The 19,352-nt window shown below is 52.0% G+C and overlaps 2 protein-coding genes across 5 annotated transcripts in view; both read right to left on the bottom strand.

Moving 5' to 3' along the window:
• The window catches only part of LOC135405349 (zinc finger protein 70-like), a 431,851-nt gene that overhangs the window by 248,259 nt on the left and 164,240 nt on the right, over positions 1-19,352 (bottom strand). The gene's annotated exons all lie outside the window — the stretch shown is intronic.
• Positions 4,814-9,458, bottom strand: LOC135405372 (class I histocompatibility antigen, F10 alpha chain-like). 4 transcript variants are annotated; one of them, XM_064640059.1, is made up of 8 exons: positions 9,342-9,458; positions 7,528-7,791; positions 7,027-7,302; positions 6,548-6,820; positions 6,325-6,432; positions 6,191-6,227; positions 6,033-6,065; positions 4,814-5,649 (listed from the first exon to the last, which is right to left on the bottom strand). In XM_064640059.1, the coding sequence occupies exons 1-6, from the start codon at positions 9,415-9,417 to the stop codon at positions 6,202-6,204; spliced, it is 1,023 nt and encodes a 340-aa protein (XP_064496129.1). In that variant the 5' UTR covers positions 9,418-9,458; the 3' UTR covers positions 4,814-5,649; positions 6,033-6,065; positions 6,191-6,201. The 4 variants fall into 4 exon arrangements, with proteins under 4 accessions (XP_064496129.1, XP_064496133.1, XP_064496130.1 ...); XM_064640063.1 differs by having other exon boundaries at positions 7,545-7,791; positions 9,342-9,440; XM_064640060.1 differs by having other exon boundaries at positions 5,522-5,538.

Genomic DNA, 19,352 nt, shown 5'->3' with positions numbered 1-19,352 from the left:
TGTAAATTGCAGCACATCCCAATCCCGCCTGTCAGGATCTCCAATGCTCCCAGCCCCACCTTGGACACCAACAAAGGCTGTTGTGGTTTCACCCCATCCAGCCCCAAGCCCCCCCAGCCACTCCTCACTCACCCACCAGCAGGACTAGGGAGAGAACTGGGAGGGGATGAGATAGAGTTTAATAAGGACAAGCAAAAGCTGCACAGACGAGCAAAGCAAAACAGGGAATTCATCCTCTACTTCCCATGGGCAGCAGGTGTTCAGCACCTCCAGGAGAACAAGATCCCATCCCATGGAACAGTGACTTGGGAAGACAAGCTCCATCACTCAAAATATCCCCCCACTTCCTCCTTCTCTCCCCCACTTTATACACTGAGCATGATGTCACATGGTCTGGAATATCCCCTGGGGCATTTGGGGTCACCTGTCCTGGCTGTGTCCCCTCCCAACCTCCCCCACACCCCCAGCCCCTCCCCAGTGCTGGCTCTGGGTGAGCTCAGCACTAAAAACCTTCTCTCTATTCTCAGCCCTGTGTTCAGCACACGCCCAAACACAGTCCCACTCCAGCCTCTGCAAAGAAAATTAACTCCACCCCACCCAAACCAGCACATTCCAGCCCTTATCCCACACTAGTCCCATCATGCCCAGGCCCCACACGACTCAATACGATTTCAGCCCCCACCACCCCTTTCCCTTTCTTTGTGTAACACACAGGTCTTGTTCTCTTAGTCTATGCACCACCCCTGCAAAATGTCCATAAAATGGCCCCAAAATGCCTGTTGAATTCCTCCAGTCCATGTCTTTGGGCTCCCCCTCTTCTGGTGGTCCCTCGGGCAGGAGAGGGGCTGTGTGGGGGCAGTTCCTGGGCTCCAAAGGCAGCTCAGGTCGGGTCCCTGCTGCCCTGCAGCTGCTGCTTGGGAGGCTCTGTAAGAGATTGTTCCATCTCTGACTGGCTTCTTTGTTTTTACATTGACTGGTGTAATGAACAATAAGTAATTGGCCTATTGCCATCAGCTGAGGTAAGTGCCAAACTAAGTTTTTCAGGCTACCAGGAGCCCCCCTGGAGCCCAGTGACTGAACAAAGTGGGGGACATCAACTTTAGCCTTTAGCAGGGCTGCCTTCATCGACCTAGGGGGACATTGTGGAGTGCTTGCTGGAACCCCTGGAGAGTCTCCAACAGAAAGGTGTTACATTTTCCCGCCTTGGCAGAGCCAGCCTGCCTGGTGAATCCGAAAAATCCCGTATAATAAACTGCCCAGAGTCCTTTTGATCTTTGAGCAGCAAAGGTATTTATTGACAGCGCTGGCAGCAAGCCAGCTATTGCTGGAAAAACTTACTCAAAGGCTTCACACAAAATCAGCAGTTTTTATACAATTTTTGTATATGATTAAATGCATATTCAAGTGCTTACAACATCTATCTATACATATTAATAACAGGTGGAGTATAGGTGGAGCTCAGGTGGGGCTTGGGGCGGTGCTTCTCTTGGCCCTCAATTTTGGTGGTAGATCTGAACTTCCTCCCATGGGTCTGGGGGCTAATTCTCATCTTCCTCTGTTTGACCTCCCTTCTCTTCTGTTGTTCTTGACCCGCTCACTGAAGCTTGGAGAAGGCCTTGGCTCCCAGCCTGTTTCTTCTATTCAAATGTCTACCTTATCCTACTGCATCTTAATTTATTACCTCTAGGCCTATTCTATGATTCTTTTACCATTCTTTTAAGTTTTGGTCCAGTAGGTAGAACAGAACGAGTACAGATCATACAGATGGTAATAGCTGGTTAGCAGGCCCAAATTTCTCAGTTAACTCTTTTGGGCCTGGCCTCCTGTTTCACTGGATAGCAGCAGCTTCACCAATCGACACCGTGGAAAAGTCTGCCCGGAGCCAAGCTGGCCAGGGCAGTGCCCAGCGCTGTGGTCCTGTCCAGCCCACCCTCATCCCCAGGGTCCCGTGCTGGCTGCTGGCCCCGCTCCTCGCTCCGTCCTGCTTTGCCTCCGTCTCGCCTGCTTCCGTCCTGCTCCTGTCCCACCTGCCTGCGTCTCCTGTTTGCCTTGGATCCAGTCTGCTCAACACCTGCTTCTCTCCAGCGGTCCTTCCCTGACTGCCTGCAGCTGACTACACCTGGTTCTCTCACTGGTGGTGGGAACCTTTTTGCACTTTCCTTTTTCTCCTTTTGTAGCCTTTCCTTTTCCTTATCTTTCCTTATCTCTTCCTCTTCTCCCCCCCTCGCTTTTACCGTTTTAACTTATTGTTACAAATAAAGTTAATTGTCTGTTGAGACCATTTGGAGTTTTGTGCCTTAATCTCGCCTTGGAAGTAATCATCTAAAAGAACCTCGTTACAGCCTCTGAACGGTCTGTACCAGGCATTTGGTGTGTTCAGCTGGAGGAGACTGAGGGGAGACCTCAGTGCAGTTCCAACTTCCTGGGGAGGGGCAGAGGAGGGGCAAGCCTTGAGCTCTGCTCTGGGGGGACCAGGGACAGGACTGAGGGAATGGCCTGGAGTTGGGTCATGGGAGGTTTAGGTTGGATATTAGAAAGAAGTTGTTCCCCCAGAGGGTGGTTGAGCACTGAACAGGCTCCCCAGGGCAGTGGGCACAGCACCAAGGCTGACAGAGCTCAAGGAGTGTTTGGATGATCCTCTCAGGCTCATGGTGTGAGATGGGGATGGTCACAGGGTCCAAGGGTTGGACTCGGCGATCCTCATGGGTTCCTTCCAGCTCAGTCACAATCTGTCATTCTTTGTAACACCCCACCTTTGCCTGCTTTGCTGCTTCTGTTAACCACAAGTTCCTTCCTTTATTGTTTCTTTGCTTGGCAGCTTGGTTACACAGAAATTTTCTATGGCACATTCTGCTGCAACCATTACTAGATCTGTTATGTCTCCAAACCCAATGTCAGCCCTATGGAGCCAGGCCACCATCCACTGGCCCTCTTGGCCACCTGGCCACACTCTGCCTCTTGTTCAGCTTCCTGTCCATCCACACTTCCAGCTCCCTTTCTGCCTGGCTGCTCTCCAGCCACTCTGGCCCCAGCCCAGGGGGCTGACGGGGCTTCTTGTGGCCAAAGGGCAGGACCCGGCCCTTGGCCTGCTTGAACCTCATCCCATTGGAATCAGCCCATGGATCCAGCTTGGCTAGGTCCCTCTGCAGGGCCCTCCTGCCTTCCAGCACATCAACACACCCCCCAACTGGTGTCAGCTGCAAATTTGCTGATGATGGACTCAATCCCCTCATCTAAATCATCAGTAAAGATATTAAACAGGACTGGGCCCAACACTGATCCCTGGGGGACACCACTGGTGACCGGATCCCAACTGGATGCAGCACCATTCCCACCATTCTCTGGGCCCGGCCCTCCAGCCAGTTCCTAACCCAGCACAGAGTGCCCCTGGCCAAGCCTTTTCCAGGAGTGTGCCATGGGAGATGGTGTCCAAGGCTTTGCTGAAGTCCAGACAGACACATCCACACCTTCCCCTCATTCACCAGGTGGGTCACCTGATCATAAAAGGAGATCAGGTTGGTCAGACAGGACCTGCCCCTCCTAAACCCGTGCTGGCTGGGTCTGATCCCTTGTCCATCCTGTAGGTGCTGTGGGACTGCACTGAGGATGATCTGCTCCATAACCTTGCCAGGCACTGAGCTCAGGCTGACAGGCCTGGAGTTTCCCAGGTCCTCCTTGCAGCCCTTTTTGTGGATGGGTGTGACATTCCCTAACTTCCAATCATCTGGGCCCTCCCCAGTAAGCCAGGGCTGTTGGGAAATGATGGAGAGCGGCTTGGCGAGCTCTTCTGCCAGCTCCTCATCACCCTTGGGTGGATCCCCTCTGGTCCCATAGACTTGTGAGGATCCAAGTGGCTCAGCAGGTCACTGACTGTTCCCTCCTGGATTACAGGGGGGCTGTTCAGCCTCCTGTCTCTGTCTACCAGCTCCAGAGGCCACTTGTCCTGAGGACAACTTGTCTTACTGTTGAAAACTGAGGCCAAGAAGGTGTTAAGTACCTCAGCCTTTTCCTCATCTTTGGTAATTATGTTCCTCCAAACCCCATGTCCAACAAAGAATGGAGGTTTTCTTTGCCTCTCCTTTTGCTATTGATGTATTTATAAAAGCACTTTTATTATCCCTTACAGAAGTGGTCAGATGGAGTTCAAATTGTGCTTTTGCCTAATTTCTTTTCTGCAGTTTGTTCCGTTGTTCTCGTGAGTGAATAGAGGGGTTTGATTTTTCTCTTCTCTCAGGTAGGTTATGCTTTACAGTCCTCCCCTGTCTTTCAGGAGGTTCTCACAGTTCAGTTTTTCAGCTCCTTTCAGTGTGTTCCACAGCATGATCTTCCCAGCCCGTGTGCCTTGCATGGTTTACCGTGTCATGCAGGAGTTCTGCCCACACAGGGACCAGTCTCCTCAGGGTCTGTGGATCTCGTAAAGTTTCATTATGCATTACATCTCTTCTGATTTCACTTTGTCACCCCACTAAATATATTTTCTACATTTTTCTTGCATATTTTCCCACTCCTACCAGTTATCCACTGGCCAACGATCATCAGTGTTAATGTGTGACTGTGCCTCCATAAATATTCTGTTAAGCCTTTTGTCTGTTTCTCAAAATCATTTGCCATCCTGCTGACTACACCAAATTGTTGTGGGTGGGAGTGGAAGGCTTTGAGACAAAGTTCATTAGAGAAGTCCTGCTGTTGAGTCTCGAGGTGCAGAAAGGACTCCCTAGCTTTCTAAACTCCTGCTCCGAGAGGAGCCTGGGGGCGGCTGGATCCAATCTCAGCCTCGGATTATGTTAACAAAGGATTTAAGGAAAGACAGAGGTGTGATTGAATCAGCTTTTAATGATGGCAAACCAGATATATTTATATAAAGTTATTTATTATTTATGACAAATGAACAGACAAGTGTACAGAGGAAAGATCTTAACCAGAATAATTTACTACACAGTATAAATGCTACAAACCTACCAGTAGAGTATAATACAGCATAAAATAGTGCCCTGTATCAACGCAATTCTAGGAAAGCAATTGTACCAAATTGTATCAAAACTGGCAAAAAGAAACAAACATTAGTGGGGATTGATGTAACTCCGTGTGCAATTTAACCCCTGAGTAACCATGAAGAGGCCTCCCTGCTCCATGGGACAAGCTCTGCACACTCCAGGAAAGTCTGTGGAAGAATCTGCCACGTGAAAGTTGGGCTGGGCTTTCATAGTTACAAAGAGTTTGATTGCCAGTCCCATTTCTGCAGGCCAGCCAGCAGCTTATCAGTCAAATCCTGCTTCCAAAAGCCCGGGGTGTGTTTGCAGTGGGCGAACCAGGCTGGTTTTAGCACAACCCAACACTAAAAGCAGCCCCTTGGCACCAGTGGGAGCTCAGCACAGACAGCTTGGGTTGTTTGGGTTCTCTGACTGGATTTTAGGCTTTATTTGGGCAGAGTGTCCTGCCAGACCCCCCAACCTCCGTGTCCCCCCAGTTCTCCACGCTGTCAGAGCCCATGTCACGACACGTGGAGCCACTGCAACAGGTTCTTTTCCTGAGGGATCCCTTGGAGGGGATGAAAGAGAAACAGCCCTGGAGAACCGGAGTGACACCAGGGATGGCTTTTATTTTTGGCACCTCTGGAATCGTAACCGAGGATCGCTCAGGGGGCGATTCCTGCCAGGATGAGAGCGAGGCACAGAGTCACCATGCCCCTGTGCCCATCCCACAGGATGGATCCAGCTGCAGAGCCCACAGAGAGGAGGAACTGCACCAGAATCCCACCCCATCCTGCTCCACCCATCCCATCTGACCCCACTCCATCCATCCCGCCCCAATCCTGCTCCATCCACCCCACCCAATCTCGCTCTGAAATCCCATCCCAATCCCACTCCATCCATCCCAGCTGATCCTGCTTCAGAATCCAGCCCTGATCCACCCCACAATTCCACCTGATCCCACTCTGGAATCCTGCCCTGATCTGGAATCCTGTCCCAATCCTGCTCCATCTATCCTGCCCTAATTTCTCTCTGGAATTCCACATGGATCCCACTCCATACCTGGGGGGCAGCAGTCAGTTCCCATGTCTGTTCCTGTGGAAAGAGAAGATTGATGAGATGCTGGCCTGGATCACACACCTGGACCCATTCCAGGATCCATCATGGGATCCACATGGAGAGGATCTGGATCTGGATCCAGATACGCTGCTGGTACTCACTGTTGGCCGCATCATACCCCTTCCTCTTCCCTCCTCCCTATGGAAATAAAGTGGGATCAGGACCCGGGCACAGGATTCCAGGAATGCTGCCAGGCAGATCCGTGCCCCTTCCCAATCCCCATCCCATGAGTTACCAGATCGGAGCTTCCAGACACAGACTCCGATGAGGCCAATGATGACGATGGTAGCGATGACGGATGCAGAGACCAGCACCGGGGTGGAATTCCATCTGGATTCCGGCTCTGGGAAGTGCGGGATGATGAGGAGGGGGAGGGGAAACTGGAACCCCCATCCCACTGCTCCACATCCCCAAATTCCTCATTTCCCAATTCCCACATTCCCCGTTCCCAGCCTCACCCCAGGCGAAGATCCCGGGCTCCGGCATTCCGGCGTGCTCCACCCGGCACCGGTACTGCTCCCGCTCCCCCGGCAGCGCCTCGATCCTGGCCCAGCTGTGGAAGGTGCCGTCGCTGTTGGGAACGATCCCGCCCCACTCTGTCTCCTGATCCCGGATTTCATCCCCCTTCAGCCAGTTGATCCCGATGATCCCGGGGTAGAATCCGTACGCGTGGCAGGACAACGTCAGGATCCCGTGTTCCTCTTTCCCAGACACATGGACGTCAGGGGGCTCTGGAATGGGATAATGGTGGGATCTATCCATGGAATTCCCAAGGGAATGGGACAGCAATGAGATCCACCCACAGAATTCCCATGGGAATAGGATGAGGGTGACATGCATAAACAGAATTCCCATGGGAATTCCTCTGTTCTCAAATTCCACCTTCCCAAATCCCACATTCTCTAGTACCCCATTCCCATGGGAATTCTGCCCCCACCTTTTTGCTCCAGCGCCTCCTGCCCATACCGGACGTGTTTCTGAAGCACTTCCAGGCAGATGTGCTCCAGGTAATTTGTCAACCTCTCCATCTTCATCTCATCAGATTCCCAGAGCCTCTTGGTGATCTGGGCAGCGCCATCGGCTGCCACGAATCTCCTGGATCCCAACTCAAAGGAAAGGAAATCCCGTCCGTCGTAGCCTTCCCGATGGGATCCACGGACGCTCCCGTCGGACAGGAGCTCACAGCCGGAATCCCGCTGCAATGTGTGGAGACCTGGGGGGTGGAATCGGACCCACAGAGACCCATGGAAGTGTGTCCCAGCCCCACAGGGCCCCATTGCAGCCCTACAGAGTCCCATAGTCTGATGAAGATCCACAGATCCCGTCCCAGTCCCTTGGAGTGCCACAGATCCCCCCCAGGCCCACAGATCCACATCCCAGCCCCACAGATCCACATCCCAGTCTCACAGATTCCCCCTCCCCGGCTCCCCCCACTCACCCCCACTCTGGTTGTACCGGATCTGCAGCATCTCCAGGTGGGCGGGGTCCTTGTGCTGGTACATCTGGTTGATCCGGGTCTCCGTATCCCAATATCCCGGCTCAGCTCCAGCCGCCATCCACAGAGTCTGTGGCTCCACCCGGCCCCGCTCGCTGTCGTAGCGGCTGATGGGGATCCCATCCACAAACGCCACGGCCACATATCGGGGGAGCCCCGGGCCGGGCTCCGACACCACCACTCGCAGGTAACGCAGGGAGTGGAGAACTGGGGGGACACGGACATTTGGGGGGGCTGGGGAGGCCCAAGGTGAGAGACTGGGGGGCTGGGGGGGCTCACGGGTAAAGGAAAGGGAGAACTGGGAGAGCTGGGAGAGCCAGAAAGGGGCTTGGGGGTCCCAGGGTCAAGGAAAGAGGGATGCAGGGATGAGCAGAGGTGGGATAGGGGGCTTCAGGGGGTCCCTGTGCCCAGGAAAGGGGGGCCCCAGTGCTGGGGAAAAAGGGATCATGAGGTGGGGAAACCCAGTATGGCAGGGAACTGGGGGTCACAGGGGTCCCCTGCATTCCGGAAAAAGGGGGCTTGGGGCTGGAAAAGGCAGGAATGGGGCTCCAGGGGGTCCCAGGGTGAAGGAAAAGGAGGTGTTTGGAGTCTGGGAGAGGCTGGATGGCCAGGAAAGGGATGCAGGGGGGTACTGGTGCAGGATAAGGGGAAGTAGAGGGGCCCCAGTGCACAGGAACAGAGGTTCAGGGGGGTCTTGCTGCTACATAAGGGGGTGTAGGAGGGTCCCCGCGCCCAGGAAAGCAGATGCAGGGGGGTCCCAGTGCCCAACAGGAGCATAGAGAGGGTCCCAGTCCCAGATAAGGGGTTCAGGGGGATCTGGGTGCTGAATAAGAGGGTGCAGGAGGGTCCCCATGCCCAGGAATGGAGGTCTGGGGGGTCCCAGGGTCAAGGAAAGGGGGTGAGGGCACTGGGAGAGGCAGGATGGAGATTCGGGGGGGTCCTGTGCCCAGGAAAGGGGGGTACAGTGGTCCCCAGTGTTGAGGAAAGTGGGGTCTGAGAGCTGGGAAAGGCAGGAATGGGGGGCCAGGTCATCCCAGTATCGAGGAAAGGGGGGTCATGGGATGGGGAGACCCAGGATGGCCGGGAATGGGGGTCCTGGGGCTCTTTGGTGTAGAAGAAATGGGGGGCTGCGGAAGGCAGGAATGGGAATCAGGGGGTCTTAGGGTCAAGCAAAAGGTGTCTAGAAGAGATGGGATGGCTGGGAAAAGAGGTGCAGGTCAATATTGGTGCAGGATAGGGGGGCCCAGGGGGGCGCTGGTGCTGGGGAAGGGGGATTTCAAGGGGTCTCAGAGTTAAGGAAAGGGGAGGCAGGGGCTCGGAGAGGGGGGATGGGTGGTCCAGGGGGTCCCTCTGCCAAGGAAAGGGAGGTCCTGCTGCTCCCAGTGTCGAGGAAAGGGGGGTCATGGGGTGGGAAACCCAGCATGGCCAGGAATGGGGGTCCTGGAGGTCCGCGGTGCTGTGGAAAAGAAGGGCTGGGGGCTGGGAAAGGAGGGAATGGGGATCCAGGGGGTCTCAAGCTCAAGGAAAAGAGGTACCTGGCAGAGGTGGGATGGCCGGGAAAAGGGGTGCAGGGGGGTCCCGGTGCCGAATGAGGGGGTGCAGGGCGGTCCCTGCGCAAGGAACGGGGGTTTCAGGTGGTCTCGGTGCTGGATAAGGGGATTCAAGGGGGACCCAGTGCCCAGGAATGAGGGTTCAGGGGGGCTCCCGTGCCCGGAAGTGGCGGTCCAGGAGTTCCCGGTTCCGAGGGCCCCACTTACCCTCCGCCGCCCCCGCCGGGGTCCTCAGGAGCCCCAGGACCCCCAGCAGCGCCCCCAGACCCAGCGCCGGAGCCATGGCGCTGCCCCGCTGGCCCCGCCCACAGAGCCGCCTCCGGCCCCGCGATTGGCGCCGCTATTTCCTGACCGCCAATGGCAGCACGATGTGCTCATGACGTCACCGGTCGCCGAGCAGATCCTGGTCGCGCAGTTAGGGAGGCGGAAGCGATCGAGGGAGCGCGGGGGGGGGGGGGCGGGAGTTCCTGGGAATTCTCCCGGATCCCCTTTGGGACCCCTCCGGGCACCCCCTGGACCCTCCTCGGCCCCCTTCGACCCTCCTCGGCCATGTACTGTGAGGCCTCCGGGCCGGGCTGAGCTGAACTCCCGGGCCCTGCGCTTAAACTCGGCCTTAAACCCGCTGGTTTGGGGCCAAAGCGGGGGAAGCGCCGGGATCTGCGGATCCCGCGGGGGCGGGGGGGATCTCCCTGTGCCAGTGCCCTCCCCGCGCAGCCCCCACTGCCCCCCGCAGACCCTCCTCATCCCTCCTGGATACTGCGTTCCAGAGCTTCCCAGGGACGGCTCAGGCGTGTCCCGCCCGAACTCCTCCCAGAGCAGCTCCTGGGCCGTTCCTTGGGAGACACCGAGGGGGAAAAGCTCCAGTTTGGGCTGCGTGTGCGGGTCCCCACCCCCGGCGGAGCAGGGCTGGGCGCTGGGACTCCGACCCCTGATCCCGAATCTCCTTCTCTGTCTTTCTCCTCTCCCTTTCCTCGGGGTGATCATAAATCCCAGAGGGGCTGGAGAACCCCTTTCCCATTCCCACTCACGGTTTTTTCAGGGAAGTGGGTGCAGGGGTATCCCAGTGTCCAGGAATGGGGGTTCAGAGAAGTCCCAGGGTCAAGGAACGGGAGGGGCTGGGAGAGGTGGGATGGTCGGGAAAGGGGTTGCAGGAGGTCCCGGAGACGGATAAGGGGGTGCAGGGGGGTCCTGGAGCTGGGGAAGGAGATGCAGGGGCGTCTCAGTGCCCAGGAATGGGGACTCAAGGGGGTCCCAGGGTCCAGGAAATGGGGGGCTCCCAAAAGCCCTCCCTGGGAGGAGCAGGAGGTGGGTCAGGAGCTCTGTGGGGAGAGCAAAGAGGGTGGACACCGGGATGGGGGGGGCGGCGTCCGGCGGCAGCTCTGGGTTGGGGCGGGGGCAGGATCCGGGAAACAGCGGCGGCTGCCGGGAAGGGACTGGGATGGATTGGGACGGGATGGGATGGACTGCGGTGGACTGGGATACCGGGATACACTGGGACCAGGAGCAGGACCCAGCAGGACCAGAACTGAGGCAACAGGGATCATACTGGGAGCAACTGGGAACACATTGAGGGCTACTGGGAGCGTGCTGGAGGCAACTGGAATATACTGGGAGGGACTGGGATCATAATGGTGGAACCTGGAACCTCACGGGGGTAACTGAGAGTGACTGGGAATGAGTCACACACTACAAGTGTGCTGAGGACTCTAAGTGGGATCTACTGGGAGTGTCTGTAACCATAGTGGGGGGGACTGGGACCACTGTGGGAGCAACTGGGACCATGCTGGGGGGAACTGGGACCATGCTGGGGGGAAGTGGGAGCAACTGTGAGTGACTGGATCTACAATGGGGTAACTGGGATTGACTGGGACCATGCTGGGGGAAGACTGGGATCATACTTGGATTGACTGGATCTACGCTAGGGGCAACTGGGAGCAACTGGGACCATGCTGGGGGCAACTGGGATCAGAGCAGGATCATATTGGGAGTGAATGCATCAATGCAAGGGGCAACTGGGAGCAGCTGGGACCATGCTGGGGACAACTGGGATCATATTGGGAGCAACTGGGATTAGACTGAGGGTGACTGGGCTCATACTGGGATCACAGTGGTGTAGGGGCGGGCCAAAGGTGGCACAGAGGATGTGCCAGGTACAGAGCCCAAGGAGCATGCCCCAGAGTTAGTAAACTGGTTGGTTAAGAAAGTCACATGATCTGTAAGGATAAAAGGGCGCGCGAGTTCGAATAAAAGCTCTTTGTCTCACCACCGCACGAGGAGCATCACTTATTCCTTGTTATACAAGGGTCACATGCTACATATGGCGCTCGAACGGGACAATTTTAGCTTATATTAAGCGAGATATTTCATCCTGAATCAGGAGATTAGCCGGTGACTCCGGGATCGTCTCGATTTTTCGGAGATGGGAGTCTTTACCGCAAAAAACTTTGACGTCAGTAAACCCCGTGGTCTTAGTGGCATCTAAGAGACGGATAGTTAGTTAGCGAGCTCAAAAAAGATTAGGTAGTGCACGGAAGAAGAGAAGAAAGAGTTAAGGAAGAAGCCGAGAGGTCAGAGCAGGCAGCCGGAGAGTGCGGAGAGGGTCCATGCAACATCAAAGGCGGTGAGTCTGTCTGGAGCGAACCCGCACGTCTAAGACTGATCCCTGGGCGAGACGTGGCTGCAGCTCGGAGCCCCGAGCTGCGGAGCACCTTAAGATCGTCAGGGAAAAGCCTGTTGATTCCCTAAGTGTCGGTCGTTTGGTAAAAGCGGTATTCCGCTACCGACTGCTGCTGGATCACGTGCGAGAAGCTTTCGCTGCCGCCCGTACCATCCCAGCCCCACCGCGCGACCCCCGCATTGCCTTTCTGCCTAGCGGAAAGCGCAGAACTCCGTGCCGCTGCACCGCCGGCCCGGCACCTAGTGCCTGTTGCCTAGCAACTACTAAACCCGTAGTTTGAAAGTACCCAAGAAGCGGCCGAGCCAAGCACGTGTGCTGGCCGCCCCTGCGCGTCTTGCGCACCGGAGGAGACTTGGCCAACTCCTGCGGACCCCTGCCTGTTAGTGACGATAGTGTAGACCCTTCAAGTTGAGGAAAAACCTTTCAGAAACCGCGGAAACCCCAAAAGAACTTTCCGCCGCTTTTCGCCGCTTTTCGCCCCCGGCCGGCGCTAGGACCGCGCGGCCCCGAGCACGCCGCCGGAGCCGCCCGCGCGGGTCCTGGCCCCCCCGCCGCCGCCGCCGCCGCCGCCGCTGTCCCGAGCCCGCAGTTTGCAGCCTGCGCCGGGACACCAGCCACCAGCGCCGGAACCCCACGGCCTGCCATCGCCGAACCAGCATCTGCCGAGCCTGCCCCCGCGCCGGGACCTGCCCCGAGCTGCAGCCGCCTCCAGCCGTGCGCAGAACCGCCCACGCCACCGGAGCAGCACCCCCCTCGCCGCAGCAGACACAGCCCGGACCTCCCAAAGCCGCAAAAAAGGACTGCAGATAGCCCAAACTGCTACAAAAGGGACTCAAAACGTGTGCTCCCAGCCGCTCGAAATAAGGTAACATAAGACACCTGTTTCCATAGAAACCTCTGATACATTGAAACAAAACTCAGACTCTAGGGTTTTGCTAAACTTTGCAACATAAAGCAGCTTTACTCTGATAAACTCTGCCTGCACGAGGCACACAGAGAAAGACAAAACAGCCACACTACACCCCCCCCGCACACACTGCTGAAAGCAAGCACAGCACAACATGATAACACAAACTCAGGGATCATACCGGGAGACACGTGAGCCACGCAAAACGAGTCGCTGGGAAGAGACAGACACTGCCATGCGAACTTCTGACCCCCGGGTCCACACAAGGCAGTCCTGTTACAGTGATGGGGAGAGTAACTTAATGTATTCATTCCCTTTCGCTGCAAATGCACCGCGACCGCGTGGCCAGCCATGGCCGCAGCCATTTTCCTCCCCCACACAAACTGTACTCCAACCTTTCTTTTCCGGCCGAGAGCCCAGCCCCGCCCCCCACTCGCCACCTGCACTGACCACCATCCCCCCACAAGGAACCGGTTTTGCCGAAACCAAAAGGGGGGAGGGATGGGAGGAATGGGACGAATGGAGGGAGGGAGAGAAGGAAGGGGAGAAGGAGGGGGAGAAAGAGCCAAACATAGTTCCAACGGGAGGGATCAATAGAGCACAGGGGAAAATTTCAGCTAACATGTGGGAGCAATGTCTGGACGAGGCAATACGAAAGGAAAACCTGAATATTATTCAGGCTTGCCCAGGCGATATGAGCCTAAGCCAGCCCCCTCAGAGTCAAACCTTGTATGAGGCCGCAGAAATCCTGAGGCAATTGGTAAGTGGTTCTGGTCTGTCCTTAACCAATATTTTTAAATATTTGGAGGCATTGAGTTACACCTACCCACTCACTACATCTGACTGGAAAGAACTGATAAAACTAGTTCTCAGTGACACCCAATATACAGTCTGGTTAGCTGATTTCCAGAAAAATTGTTCTATTCATAAGAAATACCTACAGGCAGACACCACGGCACATCAATCAGGCGGAAAAGCAAATTATAATTTAGATTCACAATCAAAATACCATAAAGAGATAGCCAGGCAAGCCCTAAAGGCTATGGAAAACATTATCACTGCAGATCAAAATGATTATCTGTCCAACAGTGGAGAGTTACAAAGTTATACTGAGTTGAATTTAAGATGTTTGGACCAGCTACAGTCGACTTTAAATAAGCAAATTGAATACAATGAAGCCAGAGAGATGCTGTACAAGCAATTGGCTTTTGAAAGAGAAAATGCAAAAGCCTTGCAGAGCTCTCCTGCAAGGGAGAACTGTGACTTTACTGAGCTAGTGCAACCCTATCAAAAGGCTAACTCTGAGAAGCAGCTACCTGCCTCTCTAGCTGCAGCTTTAGATGCCCAGATAAGAATACACAAGGAAGTCAGACACACAACTAGTTGTTTTAGTTGTGGAGAAGTGAATCACTATCAGGAGAATTGTCCCTGGAAACCCCTAATTGCAACATTCCATAAACACCCTAGCAGCAGAGAAATGACTCAGTTGTACCAAGGGTGCCATACGCAAAACAAAAGATGTGCTACAAGTATTGTATTGCTTGTAATAGCATTGCTAGCTGTACTCTTTTTTAGCACTACTGTTCATGTGCAAAAGAGAAAACTACTTAAGGCAAGCCACACACCAATAACCAGTCCCCAAAATAACCATGTACCCTGTACCCCAAAGAAGAGTGACAGGTGGAAAACATTACAGATGCTAACAGCGGAACACGCAGTCAAAACACATGCAGAAGCCTTGCAGATTGGACTGCCTCTATTTAAAGGGTTTCTAGCAAATTTGTCACAAGTGGTAACTGATTCAAAAAAATGTTCTTTTACCATTCTCTGTCACCCTGAGGATGCCCAGAAACCCCTCTTTCCCATCATGGTTTTAAGCAGTGCACAAACTATTCAAACTCACTGCTGGGCTGTACCTCCTCAGGAGATGCAAAATACCTCAATGAAGTATCAGACAACCATAATACATCATTATGCAGAAGACACAGTAATAACCAATGCCACGAGAAATGAACTGCTAATTGTTCCTGCTGTTTTAACCAAAACTGCCCAAGGTGCAGATCTTCAGTTTGTTTCAGGAAGGATCCAACGACCACAATTCTGGACTTGCCATGGAAAAGACAACACAGCAAAAAAGTTCTACACAAGTGACGCAGCTCGAGGTAAAAAACATTTGTATTTACACGAGTTGCAGAAACCTCAGAAGGCTACCAGTTGCTTAAAACCGGTTTTAGCCATAAACAGAGGGGACCTACAACCTCTCTTTGTGTTGCTAAGGGAGAACTCCAACTTAAAGTCTGACAAATTGCTAACTACAGAGGTAAACCAAATGTTAGAGAATTATACCAAGGTAACAAAGAGCAAACAAAACAGGGGAGATCCTGAAAAGCAAATCTGCCTAGTTTTTGTTTCCAGCAGGTATGAAGCATTGCAGTTTTGTTTCAGTGAGATCAAACTGAGAAAAGCCCGCTGTTGGTTCTAAAACAGCTCTTTCAGTCATACCCCACCACCTAAATCTGTGTAAGTTGCTATTGAGTTTGTAAGCTTGTCATTTAGGGCAGAGCACGACTGAGGATCTGGACAGAAGAAATCCTGCCTTTACCAACATTCCAGCCTTGAAAGGACAATTTGGATAGGATGACAGCTGAGGACGCTGGATTTCAAGATGCCCTGACAAGTTTTGGTGGTAATATTTTAATCCATCTCCTTAAGCACAGATTGTGGTAGAATTCAACAGTTTACCTTTAAAGGCCACACCAGATGCAATACTGAACCAATGAAAGGCCTCAGGGCCTTCACATATGCATCTAGGAAAACACAATATGCTGCAATAGACTTAAATAAATCCTGCCACGGAACAGTGAGAAAACTACAAGCCATGAACTAAGCTTCTGTATAGTTCTGGACTGATTGTCATTACCTTGGGAAAATTTTAAAACAATCCTTTGATGTTATAATTGTGCTTATTATGCTATGAAGTTGATAATCTGTTTTGAAAGTTAATTTCCTTGAGATATTGTTAACCCTTACCTGTTTTTTGAAATGCGTTCTGATTGGTTCCTGTGAGTTACAAAAAGTATGATTTGTATACAAATGCACGCAAAATCACATCCTGACCTGCCACAGCCAATGACTGACAGAAACTGAAAAGCTGCTAAAGCAGCAATGTTTAACACTATACCCAGAGTTTTAAAGCAAGCAATTGCTTCATTCATTCTCCATCAGAATACAGGTTCTCTAAGAGACCATTCAAATAACAATCAATAAAGCTACATCATCAAAGTATGCCACACTGTCAGGAAACCACCCTAGAGAGTTAATAGCAAATAAGGCTTGGCGATCAGAGATATACATTTTTTTGAATTGGACATATTGAAATTGTACATGCAAATAGATATACATTCACAAAACATAACTGCCACTACATTCACTAGACAAAACACAAAGGTGTAAAACACATGAGTTAGTTGCTTAGCAAACCTTTGGTACTCTAAAATGGATTAACATTTATAATAAGCTGTTAACTTCCTATGAAATAGGAAAATTCTCATGTCAAGCATTTCACACTGATCCATAAAACAGTAAAAACACATATTGAAAAACGTGCTAAGTTTAAACAAAAGGGGGGAGAACTGGTGTAACCTGTAAGAACATCTGGAAAAAGCTATGTATGTTATCAATTTTTGAGTTGTGACAGTGCTGAAAGAAGCAGGTCTGAAAAGCAGCACGCACCTCAGGCGTTTGTTTCTCCAAAGTTACTAATCATAGTAAGATTTGATTTCAGGACGATGGATGAGATACCTAGGTTTGTGACATGGAGAGAAAGCTATGCCTAAAAGTTATAGAAAAGAACTCAAGCAAGTTTCTTCCAGGTGTGTAAAACCCTATTCAAATATGTGACCACAGCAACAGGAACCAGAGCAACGCAGAAGTTTGGAAAAGAGTTATGTTATGTTTTCAAGTTTACATTAAGAAAGGACCAACGTGGTGAAAAGCAGTCTCTGGAGTGTGTGTGTGTGTTCATGTGTGTGTTCAGTGCGGTGGCCACCGATGTATGATATGAGTGTGTGAATGAAAATGGTTGTGTGATTGGTCAAATAATAAAAACCAAACACCTCACAAATAACACTACCTCAGCCACAGGTCGCTTTTGAGAAATTGTAGTTTGCTAAGATTACCCTGTTCTTAAATAAAGTTTGAAATCCCCAGTTATAAAAACCCTCAGATTAAAAAGTTATAAGTTTATAGACAGTTAAGATAAGCCCCAAGTTAATAAAGTAATTATCCAAGTTGCACTACCCTATAGGAATATAAGAAGGTTTTAAAAGGTTTACATTAGAGTTAAGCAACTGAGCAAGCAATGTGCCGGATCACTGCGAAGCTTAGTAGTTTTATAATGTTTTGATTGTTAAAATTGTTGTTTGCATTGTTGTTTGCATTTTTGTTCATACTGTTTTTGTGACTTCTTAATATAATTAAAAGAGGGGATGTGTAGGGGCGGGCCAAAGGTGGCACAGAGGAAGTGCCCAGGTACAGAGCCCAAGGAGCATGCCCCAGAGTTAGTAAACTGGTTGGTTAAGAAAGTCACATGATCTGTAAGGATAAAAGGGCGCGCGAGTTCGAATAAAAGCTCTTTGTCTCACCACCGCACGAGGAGCATCACTTATTCCTTGTTATACAAGGGTCACATGCTACACAGTGGGAGCAGCTTGGCTCATGCTAGGGACAACTGGGATCATATTGGGAGCAACTGGGACTAGACTGAGGGTGACTGAGCTCATACTGGGATCATACTGGCAGTGCCTAGGAACATGCTGTGAGTAGTTGGGATCGTGCTAGGGCAACTGGGATATACTGGGAGCAAGTGGGATTATGCCAGGGGTGACTGGGAGCAACTAGGACCACCCTGGGGATGATGGAGAGTGGCTGTGAGCAACTGGGATCATGCTGAAAGCTATTGGGAGCAACTGGGAGTGACTGGGATTATGCTGGGAGTGACTAGGAGCATGCTGGGGATGCCTGGGATATACTGGGAGAGACTGGGAGTGACAGGGTTCATACTGGAAGTGACTGGGACCATATAGGGAGTGTTTGGAATCATTCTGGGAGGGACTGGAAGCAACTGAAGCCATACTGGGGGTGACTGGGTGTGACTGGGAGTAACTGGGTGTAAAGGGGGTACTTTTGACTTAGATGATCAATGGAGCATAGAGGTGTGAGAAAGAAGTTATATTGGGATGTGAAACCAGCCAGAGTATTGTAAAATGTAATTTTATGGCACGAGTTAACTGAAAGGTTCATTGTGCTTTTTAGCAAGTCAACTTGATATCCCCATTATCAGAGCTGAGTTCCTCCTTGGCTTGGCCCCATACTGTAAGATGGACACAAATACCCTTGAAACACAGTGGGAGAGGTCCATAGGGGTGAGGAAGATGATGGTGAGAGGAAGATTCTGTGGGCAGGGGTCGCTGGCCCCTTGCCCTACAGCAGGGCATGGGCAGACTGTTGCTGTTGGGTAATGAACAGGCGGGGTTTGGCTGCCACTCAGGCATCACCTTATACTGTGCCCTGGCCCTACGCGGTGTAATGTAGAGCTGATAAAATGGGGTGTCAGGACTGCTGGGGTGAGCGATCTTCATCCTGCCATCAAGACTGTGTTGCTCTGTGGGGACGCCCGCTAAGCACGGGCACCGACCAACTGCTGCAGATCCTGGCAGCCCTGGCCTGTCTGTGTGGGTAAGCACAGGTTATTGAGAGGAAGCAACCTAGAAAGCAAATGTTTTATATCCTTTTTTTGTATCCCTTTAATTCCCTTTTTACTAGTTCATCATCATGGCTGGGCTTCACAAACGAAGATTTGGGGAGGACTCTACCCACATTTGCTACAAGCACCCTTGTGGCTAAAGAGACCAATGCGAGATAGACAAGTCCAGTTGCAAAAGGCACAGCAGAAAGACTCCTTAGGTGGCTTCGGCAAGACACGGTTCTTTCTGCGTTGTCTTTTCTCCTCAAGAATGATTCTGTGTGTGTTCTCAAAAGAAGCAGCAGCATTATAGATGGTGTATCTCCAGGTCTCCCTATTGGAGGCCAGAGTAGACCAGTGATGAAGATCAATATGGCCAAGGCTGAGATATTGTTTCAGGGAGTCGTATCTTCTCTTCGGGGCTCTTCTCTTGCAGCAGCTGGTGGCAAGTTCACCATAAAGCAAGATCTTAGGGAGGTGGTGGTCCTTCATCCTGGAGACGTGCCCTGCCCATCACAGCTGTGTTCTCAGCAACGTGGCCTCAATGCTTGTGACTGCTGCTTGTTCTAGAACAGATGTATTGGTCACATAATCTGACCAGTGGATGTTTAGGATTGTACAGAGACAGCGTTGATGGAAGCGTTCTAGGAGTTGCAGGTGGTGGCAGTAGATGACCCATGGTTCAGACCCATATAAAAGAGTAGACAGCACAATGGCTCTGTAAACACTGATCTTTGTACTTTTCTTCAGGTGTTTATTTCGTCAAACAAAGTTTTCCAAAAGCTCTCTATGCCTTTGCCTATCATCTCTATGCCTGTTGTCTATCTCTTTGTCAATCTTACCATCTGAGGAGATGAGGCTGCCTAGGTAATTAAACTGTTGGACTGATTT

This window comes from Pseudopipra pipra, chromosome W (assembly GCF_036250125.1).
Source record: "Pseudopipra pipra isolate bDixPip1 chromosome W, bDixPip1.hap1, whole genome shotgun sequence".
Lineage (NCBI taxonomy): Eukaryota > Metazoa > Chordata > Aves > Passeriformes > Pipridae > Pseudopipra > Pseudopipra pipra.
This window is presented reverse-complemented; position numbering and strand designations above follow the sequence as displayed.

What these genes read in the sequence shown, in the direction of transcription:
- LOC135405372 (XM_064640059.1), bottom strand. Translation starts at nt 9,417, where the DNA reads ATGGCTCCGGCGCTGGGTCTGGGGGCGCTGCTGGGGGTCCTGGGGCTC. An exon ending in GCCCGGGATCTTCGCCTGGG is followed by an intron (nt 6,433 to 6,547) that starts GTGAGGCTGGGA and finishes CGCACTTCCCAG; the next exon opens with AGCCGGAATCCAGATGGAAT. An exon ending in TGTCTGGAAGCTCCGATCTG is followed by an intron (nt 6,228 to 6,324) that starts GTAACTCATGGG and finishes TTATTTCCATAG; the next exon opens with GGAGGAGGGAAGAGGAAGGG.